The sequence below is a fragment of the Macrobrachium rosenbergii genome, chromosome 1 (genome assembly GCF_040412425.1).
Source record: "Macrobrachium rosenbergii isolate ZJJX-2024 chromosome 1, ASM4041242v1, whole genome shotgun sequence".
Taxonomy (NCBI): domain Eukaryota; kingdom Metazoa; phylum Arthropoda; class Malacostraca; order Decapoda; family Palaemonidae; genus Macrobrachium; species Macrobrachium rosenbergii.
Genome location: NC_089741.1, coordinates 33,038,381 through 33,049,955, shown reverse-complemented (window position 1 = coordinate 33,049,955; position 11,575 = coordinate 33,038,381). Strand labels below are relative to the sequence as shown.

Genomic DNA, 11,575 nt, shown 5'->3' with positions numbered 1-11,575 from the left:
GTTTCGAAAGGAAATGAATCTAAGAGGAAATGAGTCTTAGTCTTTTGATATTAAATGTTGCTTTAGCCAGAACAACGGGGGAGTAGGTGCTTGTATGCGGTTTGCCTCAGGGGAGAAATTATAGGCCTAGGTGAATAAACCACCTTAGCTCTCATTTGAAGTTTCTTCAAAGTTTCTCTGGCAGGGAAAATGAAACAGAAATGAAATAGGAACGAAATAGGAAATGAAACAGCTTCGCACAGACCAATACTGACGTATGGGCTCATTCACAGGTGCGGTGGACTAATTAGAGATAACGAACACCTTTGTGAAGCTTTTGCGAAATGCACCTACACCTGAATTATCTCATTAACGGCTCCGTTGCTGCATCTCAATTTTACCTTTTTTCCCTTTTTCTTTTTTTCTTTTTTTGGTTTTCTGTGAAAGAAAACTATTGAGATGGTTTTGTCTGTCCGTCCGCACTTCTTCTGTCTGCCCTCAGATCTTGAAAACTACTGAGGCTAGAGGGCTGCAAATTGGTATGTTGATGACCCATCCTGCAATCAACAAACATACCAAATTGCAGCCCTCTATCCTCAGTAGTTTTTATTTTATTCAAGGTTAAAGTTAGCCATAATCGCGCGTCTAGCAACGACATAGGCCATGCCACCACCGAGCCGTGGTTAATGTTTCATAGACCGCGGCTCATACGGCATTATACCGAGACCACCGAAAGATAGATCTGTTGACGGTGGCCTTGATTATACGACGTACAGAAAACCCGATTGCTCCGAAGAAACTTTGGAGAATTTTTTACCCGTTTGTTTTTTTCTGTCTCGCCTAAATACCGTCACACCTTTTAGGTCTGTCTAATGTTCCGACGGTATGACGACGACACCTATTGTCTGCTGCAGGTGTGGTCGGTCTTCTGAGCACCTGTGTTTTGAGTTATAGACGAACGTCAGGAAACGACACAAAAGAAAGAACAGTTTTGTTTCGAGAGCCGGAATGGCCGTTCGTCTAGACTCAAGTTCTGCTTCCGTACCTGTGAAGATTGTTCTTGGAGCTCTCCTGATCTTGATATGTGGTTAGAATGCTCGATTGATTTATTTATTTAGTTTTCTTACTGTTTAATCATTTAATTTCGTTGTTTACGTAACATTTAGATTGTTTGCTTGTTGGTAATCCGTTAATAGGCAAGATATATATTGCAAAGTGGATGTTTTTGGCCATAGGCTGATATAAAGTGCTGAGTCGACGCGGCTTATCTAGACTAGACCTAGAGGAAATTGGAGAAAGGTGTATATATGAGAAATTATTATGTAAATTATTTGGCTTTCCAGTTGTTTACGTAACATTTCGATTGTTTTCACCGTTGGTAATCCGTTAGAAGGCGAAAGGTATATTGCGAAGTGAATATTTTTGTCCATAGGCTGATATGACGTGTTGAGTCAACGCGGCTTATCTAGACTAGGCCTAGATGAAATTGGAGTTTATGTATGTATATAAATATATGTACATATAGATATATATATACATACATACATACATACATACATACACAAAGGTAGAAAAACAAAAATGAATATGAGTTCCTGCATTATCCAAAGCCATTATGTATCAACAGGAAATGAACCATACGAAAGCCGCATCAGAAAAATGGTATTTCTGCTCACACAGGAAATAATGGAGGGATTATTGTAGAACACAAGTGTCTCTGACTCATTATACATTCTCCCTTTAGTGTGTGTGTGTGTTATTATGTGAATGCAGTAACACACACGCAAATGTATATGTATATGTATATACATATATATACATATACATATATATATATATATATATATATATATATATATATATATATATATATATATATATATAAGTATAAACACATTCTATGCATAAGTAGGTATAACACATATGTATGTATGTATATATATATATATATATATATATATATATATATAATATATATATATATATATATATATATATATATATATATATAAGTATAAACATATATAAGTACCATATGTATGTATGTATATATATATATATATATATATATATATATATATATATATATACAGTACATATAATTTACATATATGTGTATATACGTGGTGTGGTGGCCTGGCCCATATCGTTGCCAGACGCACGATTATGGCTAACTTTAACCTTAAATAAAATTAAAACTACTGAGGAGGCTAGAGGGCTGCAATTTGGTATGTTTGATGATCGGAGGGTGGGTGATCAACATACCAATTTGCATCCCTCTAGCCTCGGTAGTTTTTAAGATCTGAGGGCGGACAGAAAAAGTGTTGACAGGAAAAATTGCAGCGTCAGACATTTTGTTTTACCGTTGCCTGTGTATGAGGGGATAAGTACTTTTCTCTTGTAGGCATTATCTGTTCCGAATCCCACAGAATTCAGTCCAAAATTCCAACAACATTCGTTCAATACATTTAATCTTATCGTTACTTCTCCCTCATTTATCCAGAGCGTTTCCTTTTCCTTGATTGATTATCGACTGGATTATCTGCCATCCCCGTCTCCTCAGTCTAGAGCTTCAAGACAAACAGCGTTTCGTAATAGCAAGTTGCAATTAAATCTGAGACGCTCTACACTATAATGAACATGTGGTCGTCCACCTACACGAAAGAATACCGAGTGTAAATGATGTTTATCCTCTTTTCACAGAGTTTGGGACAAGAAAATTCAGAATAGCTGAGTTGCGGTTATTTTAAGTGTTAGATTGAGATTCTGTCGATTGGAATTTTCGAAGATTGGTGTTTTTGAAATATTTCTTGGAAATCGATTGATATTCTTTTCATCGGATCATTTAGTAATGTTCTTGACTCACTGATTGTCTGTGATCTATTTTTAATAAAATTTGTAGTGCCCCTGTCTCTCTCTCTCTCTCTCTCTCTCTCTCTCTCAATTTGTAATGTTCTTGACCGACTACCATATGATCTTTTGTTAAAAAAACTCTCTCTCTCTCTACCATATGATCTAATGTTAAATAAAACTCTCTCTCTCTCTCTCTCTCTCTCTCAATTTGTAATGTTTTTGAATGACTACCATATGTTCTATTGTTAAATTGTTTTGTAAAAAACTCTCTCTCTCTCTCTCTCTCTCAATTTGTAATGTTTTTGAATGACTACCATATGATCTATTGTTAAATAAAACTCCCCTCTCTCTCTCTCTCTCTCTCTCTCTCTCAATTTGTACCATATGATCTATTGTTAAATAAAACTCCCCCTCTCTCTCTCTTCTAATGTTTTGAATGACTACAATTTGATCTTTGTTAAATGAACTACCATATGATCTATTGTTAAATCTCCCCCTCTCTCTCTCTCTCTCCTTATCATACATAAAATGTAAAATGTACCCTTTGGAAAAGGCTAATTTTATAATGTTTATTACCGACATGACCCTAAATCTCTTTGTAACATTAGCACGAAGAAGAGTCCACTGGTCCACACAAGGCCTCTCGCCCTACTCAGAACCTAATCACACATTTTGAAGACACTTACTGGCATAAGGCCAACTTAACCTGACCGCAGCAAACTAGGAAAACAGAGAGACAGTTGCCTAGCTGGGGAAGACAGGTGTGCTATTACTTGCACCATCAGATACTACAGGTACCCGGTACAGGTACACGGTACCGGTACACGGACACACCTGTTGCGGCCTGAACACTTTCAGGCAGGTCCTCGTTTTGTTCCTATTTCTCGCGAACCGGGTGGTATCCGTTGAATGTCATAGGTCGTTCGGTTATTCAGGTGGGGTCTAAACAGCTGAAGATGACTAGAATTGTTTTGGCATGTATCTCTCTCTCTCTCTCTCTCTCTCTCTCTCTCTCTCTCTCTCTCTCTCTATATATATATATATATATATATATATATGGTTTAGCCTTAAAATTTCATTGTACCATGAACAGTTGTATTTTTCTTGTATACTCTCTCTCTCTCTCTCTCTCTCTCTCTCTCTCTCTCTCTCTCTCTCTCTCTATATATATATATATATATATATATATATATATATATATATATATAAAAATTAGCCTTAAGCTATAACATTAACCACGTTTTTTATATACAGACGAAAATAAATAAAAGGAAAAAGGTTTAACTTAATGTGAATTTATAGCACAAATCAAACTAGACTTGAAGGAAGAATCATAACCAATTATATGAATGATGTAACAAATTCTGCTTTATATCCTTACAGGAGAAGTGCAACTAACCGGGGCTGCTAAGAAATGCGTATTTAACGGCCAGAAGTTCGTCTCGGGTGATGTGAGTATAAATTCTCTTCGGCATTTTCAGTAACTGAAGCCTTTTCGTTCCAAGAAATTATAATCGAGACCAATTTCCTTCAGAATCCAAATCCTGTGCTTCTGGGGGCCGAAGCCTTACAGTTATTGATTGTTTTGTCTTCGGATCAAAACCTGAACACTTGGTTAATGATCCTCGGAGAAGTATCTCTGAGCGTTACGTCACTAATTAAGTTATTCGAACAAGTGTTTTCCCTCGCCATCTCATGTACAGCAAGAGTGACTAGCTCCTAAAGTATGTGTGTTTGTGTGTTTGTGTTCGGGAAGGGGGAGGGCGGCTGACGGCAAAAATCGGCAACCGGCATCACTCAAGTGAATCGTGATTGGCGGAAGCTCGCGCTGCGCGCTACCCATTGGTTGCACAGACATCGGCTGCAGAAATTTACCGTCAGCTCAAAGTAAAATCTTGTTTTCTTAGCCTTCTGCTTAAGTAGACCATTAAATACTTCTTATTCCTCTCACTAGCGGGTCTAGGGGGTCGGGGGCACCTGGGCACATGCCGACCCCCCATGAAAAAAATGACAGAATAATAATATCGAAGACTTAGATAATAATAACATAAATCAGAAATATAAAAATGGGGAAAAATAAAAAAATCTATTATAGAAATAATAATACTTTGAGAAAAATAATAATAACAATGATAATAACAACAATAACCTTAATGATAATTATAATGGATTCGGTATTTCCTGATAGAACAGGCGATTGCTGTCCATGCCATAATTTCTACTTATGTATGTATGTATACGAAAATTGGTGGCGCCCCCCATGAAATTTTTCTGGATCCTCTACTGAAGTTTCCTCTCCTTGCAGCTGGTCGTGAGAATAGATGAAGCATGCACAAGCTTCTACTGCCAGCCGATGACCAAGAAAAACGGGAAACAGATGAAGAACAAGGTCGAAATCGTAGCCCGGCTCGACTCAATGGATTCCTGCCAGTGCAACATCGCTCCCAGGCACATCACTGACCCCAGAAAATGCTCAGCAAGAAGGAGCAGCCTCAACTTCGCAAGAAGAAGAATCCTAGACAGAACATGAAGAGATGCAAGTTTAACAAGAGGAAATACAAAGCAGGGCAGACCATACTGAGCCTCCCAGAGAGGTGCATGGATCTAGCCTGCGTCAAGCAGTCTGCTACCGTCAGTCTCATTCAGGCTCAGCTGAAGTCTGGCTGTACTTGCTCGGGTAACGCTGTGAAATGTCTATTTGTTTTACTTTTAGGTGTTGGGATCCAATCGTTTTGATTTGTTTCACTGTAAGGAAGATCTGGCAGGTTTTTCAAAATTTGAAGATGTTTCATAACTTGACAGTTTTTTCAAAATTTGACAGTTTTTTCAAGATTTGACAATTTTTTTTTTTTTTTTTTATAATTTGACAGTTTTATTTTTCAAGACTTGACAATTTGACAGGTTTTTCAAGATTTGACAGTTTGACAGGGTTTTCAGGATTTGACAATTTATCAGTGATTTGACAGTTTTTTTCGGTATTTGACAGGTTTTCAAAATTTAAAGATTTTCTTAACAATTCATTCATAACTTGACAGTTTTTTCAAGATTTGACAGGTTTTTCAAAATTTGAAGATTTTTTCATATTTTGACCTCTGCTGGGGCCAGTCACCTAATACTTCCTTTGGGATCCTTTAATTAATTAATTAATTAATAATAATAATAATAATAATAATAATAATAATAATAATAATAATAATAATAATAATAATAATAATAATAATAATAATAATAATAAAATAATTTGATCTGTTAGAGAGGCAGATATCAGCCTGGAAGAAAAGAGAATATTAAGAAGAATTAAAAAGATCTTATACAAAGTCACTTCCACTGTTGTTGCCATTCCTTTTGAACAGAACATGCTTAAAAGAGGGGTCTACTTCCTTCAAATAATGAACTATGGAATTCTCTTTGACTTAAAGATTTAGCAACCCACTTTTGCTGAGAACAGACCATGAGACAATTGAAGAAAGCCCAGGTCACAAGCTGAGGAAAAACTTTTGCAACTCATAGACTAAGGAAAAGTGAAGAAAGCCCAGATCATATTCTGAGGTCAACGTTCTCTCTAAACAGGTATAACGGAATTCTCTTTGACTTCAAGAGCTAGCAAAACACTTTTGCAACTCACAGATCAAAGGACAATTGAATTCAGAAAGTCCAGGTCACATTCTGAAGTCAATGTTCTCTCTGAACAGGTGTCAAGGAATTCTCTTTGACTTCAAGAGCTAGCAAAACACTTTTGCAACTCACAGATCAAAGGACAATTGAATTCAGAAAGTCCAGGTCACATTCTGAGGTCAATGTTCTCTCTGAACAGGTGTCACGACTTCAAGAGCTAGCAAACCACTTTTTGCAACTCACAGATCAAAGGACAATTGAATTCAGAAAGTCCAGGTCACATTCTGAGATCAAACAGGTATCACGGAATTTTGAGTTAGCAAACCACTTTGCAACTCAGATCAAAGGACAAGCTGATGTCAATGCTTATCTCTGAACAGGTACACTGTCCCCATCCCCGAACCCAGGACCATTTCTACCACCAAGTACATCAGGCAAATGCTCAGACTACAGCGAAGTATAGCAGCAGTCACTGATGTGTCAGCCAAGGTCGACCACTTGCAACATCAAGAAAGAGGGCATCACCCAACAGGAAAAAAACAAAATTCTGAAGCTCCACAACGAGTACAGGGCGAAGGTATGGTCTTGAAACTGTCTTGTGGGGTTAGAGGATATACAGGTGTGACTTTTCCTGGTCTCTGTGATTTTAAGTTTGGGGCGAGGGTGCTTGGGTGCTGTGTGTGGCATGGCTATGAGTTCATGGCTTTCTCTCTCTCTCTCTCTCTCTCTCTCTCTCTCTCTCTTACAGGTACCTAAGTAGTAAAAAATATTTGTTTGTATGTATGTATGTTTTCATGTATGTTCATATCTGTATATATGAAGATTAAAGGCATTTTCAAAGCAATTTTCCTGGATTGTTTTGTCTCATTTTGTTGAGATAGGTTTTGCATACACACACACACACACACACACACACACACACACACACACACACATATATATATACATATATGAACATCTTTTACTGTAATACAACGGTATAATATGAAGATAAAAAAGGCCCATAAAACACTCTTCGAACGTTGCAACCATATACTTCGAGCACTTCCTTCTGTGCCCTGTTCACTGGTAAAATATGGACGCATGATGTGTTCAGGAGTATATATACTGTACAAAGCATATGTAGGCGTCGCAGTAAGTCTCTGTTAGTATGCAGGTGACCGTGTGTGTGTGTGTGCATGTGCATGCAAAACAATCAACACCATCCACTCAATTTTTCATCAGTGCTGAAAACTTTATGAAGTGGCTACACCTTCGTTATTCCAGTGTGTGTCGGGGTGGGTGTATAGTCAGGCAGCTTCTCTACACACACACACACACACACACACACACACACACACACACACACACACACACACTCATAAACTAAGCACAAACGCACAATAATCTCAAGGCATTGAAATGTCGTACTTTCCCAGGTCGCCAAAGGAGAAGAACAACGCGGGAATCCTGGACCGCAGCCTTCTGCCACAAACATGAGAGAGATTGTCTGGAGACAAGAGCTAGGCGACGTAGCGCAGGTATGATGTCCAAGTGTGTCTCAGATGTCTTAGAATAACCTGGCCTTATGCCAGCACGCGGGCTCTTGCTCCTAAGAAACCCCACGGGACGCCAGGTATGGCCGAGTTTATGAGATTTTAGAACAGAAGAAGTCTTCTTCGTCATGTTTTTTTGAAACTTATTCCGTGGGGTGTTCCTAGGTATGTCTAAGACTGTCCTAGATTAACCCGGCCTTATGCCAGCACGGGCTCTTGCTCCTAAGAAGCCCTACAGGAGGTCAAGTATGGCTGAGTTTATGAGATTTTTATATATGACGAGTTCCTGTTAAACATCTCCCACAGTTCGTGCAAATGATTCCTCACAAACATCCAATTTCTCTCTTGTTCCCAATTCTTGTTTTCTCTCTCTTCCCCCCTCGACGCTACAACTACTCCTGTGAAGGCTTAAAAACACGTGCCCCACCGGGCATGACTGCTCAGACTGCCGAGGATCTTGAGTCAAGATTACTACGTGGGCCAAAAATCTGTACTGGTCTTGGAGCTTCAATGAGACTGAGGTATGTTTGTGATAATTTACAATGGTCAATATATTTTTCATTGTTAATTATGTTATTTTTTCAATAGTTTTTCATTATACAGGAAAGTGTCGTGATAAGAGCAAATGATTTCCTATCCTGACGACGGGAGGGGGGCGGGGGCTTTCACTTTCTTTAATAGATATTTTATATCACTTTCACTTTCAATAGCAGATATTTGGTTTAACTTTCACTGTCATTAATAGATATTTTATATCACTTTCACTTTCGTTAATAGATGTTTTGTTTCACTTTCATATGTTAATAGATATTTTAAATCGCTTTCACTTTCATTAATAGATGTTTTGTTTCACTCTCATTAATAGATGTTTTATATAATTTTCACTTTCACTTTCATTAATAGACATTTTATTTTACTTTCACTTTCAATAGTAGATATTTTGTTTCACTTTCACTTTCACTTTCATAAATAGATAATCTGTTTCACTTTCACTTTCATTAATAGTTATTTTATAGCACTTGCACTTTCATTAATAGATATTTTGTTTCACTTTCACTTTTTCTAATAAGTATTTTGTTTCACTTTCACTTTCATGAATAGGTATTTTGTTTCACTTTCACTTTCATTAATGGATATTTTGTTTCACTTTTATTAATAGATATTTTATATCACTTTCATTTTCAATGGTAGATATTTTGTTTCACTTTCACTTTCGTTGATAAATATTTTATTTCGCTTTCACTCTCCCTTTCATTAATAAATAATTAATTTTACTTTCACTCTCATAAATAAATATTTCACTCTTGATGGAACATCCTTCATACGATTTTATGACTTTCATTTCGTGACTTTCAGAATAACTTGCATGAATCACACACACAAATAAAGCCGACTGTTTCTTTTCTTCACCAGGAATGGACCAATGCCATCACGTCGTTTTACGACGAGGTCCAGGATGTCCCAAAAAGTTTGGTGGACAATTACCAGTCCATCATCACTCTGTCCCCAATAGGACATTACACTCAGGTGAGTCAGACCTGGTTGGTTGGTTGACTGACCTGACTTATTGTTGATTGATTGGTTGACTGAGTGACTTTTTGATGCTTACACTCAGGTGCGTCAGACCTGATTGATTGGTTGGCTGAGTGACTGACCTGTTTGTTGATTTACCCAGGTGAGTCAGACCATTTTGGTTGGTTGAATGACCTGACTTATTGTTGATTGATTGGTTGACTGACTGACTTGTTTGTTGATTACACTCAGGTGAGCCAGACCTGATTGGTTGGTTGAATGACCTGATTTATTGTTGATTGATTGGTTGACTGACTGACTGACTGACTTGTTTGTTGATTACACTCAGGTGAGTCAGACCTGATTGGTTGGTTGAATGACCTGACTTATTGTTGATTGATTGGCTGACTGACTGACTGGTTTGTTTGTTGATTACCCCCAGGTGAGTCAGACCTGACTGGTTGGTTGAATGACCTGATTCATTGTTGATTGACTGGTTGACTGAGTGACTTTTTTGATGCTTACATTCAGGTGCGTCAGACCTGATTGATTGGTTGACTGACTGACCGGCCCGTTTGTTGATTACACTCAGGTGAGTCAAGCCTGATTAATTTGTTGATTGACTGGCTTATTGGTTATTTTCCTCAGGTGAGTTACACCTGATTTGATTGGTTGACCCACTGACTCATTTACTGACTGATTAGTAGATTGGCTGACTTATTTACTGCTAATACTCAGGTGAATAAAACCTGATTAATTGGTTGACTCACTGACTCATTTATTGATTAACCGGTTGACTGGCTGACTTATTTGTTGCTTACACTCAGGTGAGTCAGACCTGATTGGTTGGTTGAATGACCTGACTTATTGTTGATTGACTGGAATCAATGGCAGGTAATGTCTTCTCCACTTTTGCAACTGAGTGGTATATACCGGATGCCCTCTCATAAATGAAATATGGTTTAAAGAAGCACTTTCAATACGGTTTAAAGAAGCACTTCCAATATGGTTTTAAAAAGTACTTTAAATACGGTTTAAGAAAATACTTTCAATACAGTTTAAAAAGCGCTTTAAATACGGTTTAAAGAAGCACTTGAAATACAGTTTAAAAAGCACTTTAAATACGGTTTTATACAGCACTTTCAATACAGTTCGAAAAGTAAATTTACTTTCGATACAGTTTAAAAAGCACTTTCAATACAGTTTAGAAATACGGTTTTTAAAAGCACTTTAAATGCGGTTTTAAAAAGCACTTTCAATACGGTTTAAAAAGCGCTTTCAATACGGTTTTAAAAAGCACTTTCAATACAGTTTAAAAGGCTTTTTCAATACAGTTTAAAAAGCACTTTCAATACAGTTTAAAAGTACTTTCAATAGTTTAAAAAACACTTTCAATACAGTTTTAAAGTACTTTCAATACAGTTTAAAAAGCACTTTCAATACAGTTTAAAAAGCACTTTCAGTACAGTTTAAAAAGCACTTCAAATACAGTTTAAAAAGTACTTCAAATACGTCTTAAAGAAGCACTTGAAACATGGTTTAAAAACTACTCTAAATACGGTTTAAAAAGTACTTTCAATGGTTTAAAAAAGTGCTTCAAACACGGCTTAAAGAAGCGCTTTCAATACAGTTTAAAAACGTACTTCAAATACGGTTTAAAGAAGCACTTTAAATACTGTTTAAAACGTGCTTCAAATACGGTTTTAAAAAGCACTTTCAATACGCTTTTCCTTCCATCCTCCGCTCCAGCTCGTCTGGGCCGAGACCTACGAAATAGGGTGCGGCGCAATGATCCACGGCCCCTGCTCCTCGGGACTGATTTCCTTCGAAGTGTGCAAGATCTACGTCTGCAACTACGGCCCCGGCGGGAACTTCATCGGGCAGCCGATCTACAAAAAGCGGAGTCCGGCTTCTTCGTGCCCCAACGGGAAATCTTCGAAGTACGACGGGCTGTGTCAATAGAATGAAAGGTCTATAGGAGTCGAGGTCTTCGGATTGAATCTCTAGGCCTAGGCAGAAGTCTACTTTGGGATTTTGTCCTTCAAGTCTAGGTTTATGGATTAAATCTCTTTGCCCTTCGA

At 37.5% G+C, this 11,575-nt stretch overlaps 1 protein-coding gene across 1 annotated transcript in view; it reads left to right on the top strand.

Moving 5' to 3' along the window:
- The first annotated feature begins 950 nt into the window (after positions 1 to 950).
- Positions 951 to 11,575, top strand: part of LOC136847188 (uncharacterized) — an 11,214-nt gene continuing 589 nt past the window's right edge. The window contains exons 1-8 of the mRNA XM_067118658.1: positions 951 to 1,066; positions 4,216 to 4,283; positions 5,138 to 5,509; positions 6,828 to 7,024; positions 7,866 to 7,967; positions 8,389 to 8,503; positions 9,396 to 9,509; positions 11,244 to 11,575. The exon at positions 11,244 to 11,575 is cut by the window's right edge and continues 589 nt beyond it. Of these exons, the coding sequence (XP_066974759.1) occupies positions 988 to 1,066; positions 4,216 to 4,283; positions 5,138 to 5,362 (372 nt within the window). The 5' untranslated portion in view covers positions 951 to 987 and the 3' untranslated portion in view covers positions 5,363 to 5,509; positions 6,828 to 7,024; positions 7,866 to 7,967; ... (1 more) ...; positions 9,396 to 9,509; positions 11,244 to 11,575. The remainder of the gene's footprint in view (positions 1,067 to 4,215; positions 4,284 to 5,137; positions 5,510 to 6,827; positions 7,025 to 7,865; positions 7,968 to 8,388; positions 8,504 to 9,395; positions 9,510 to 11,243) is intronic.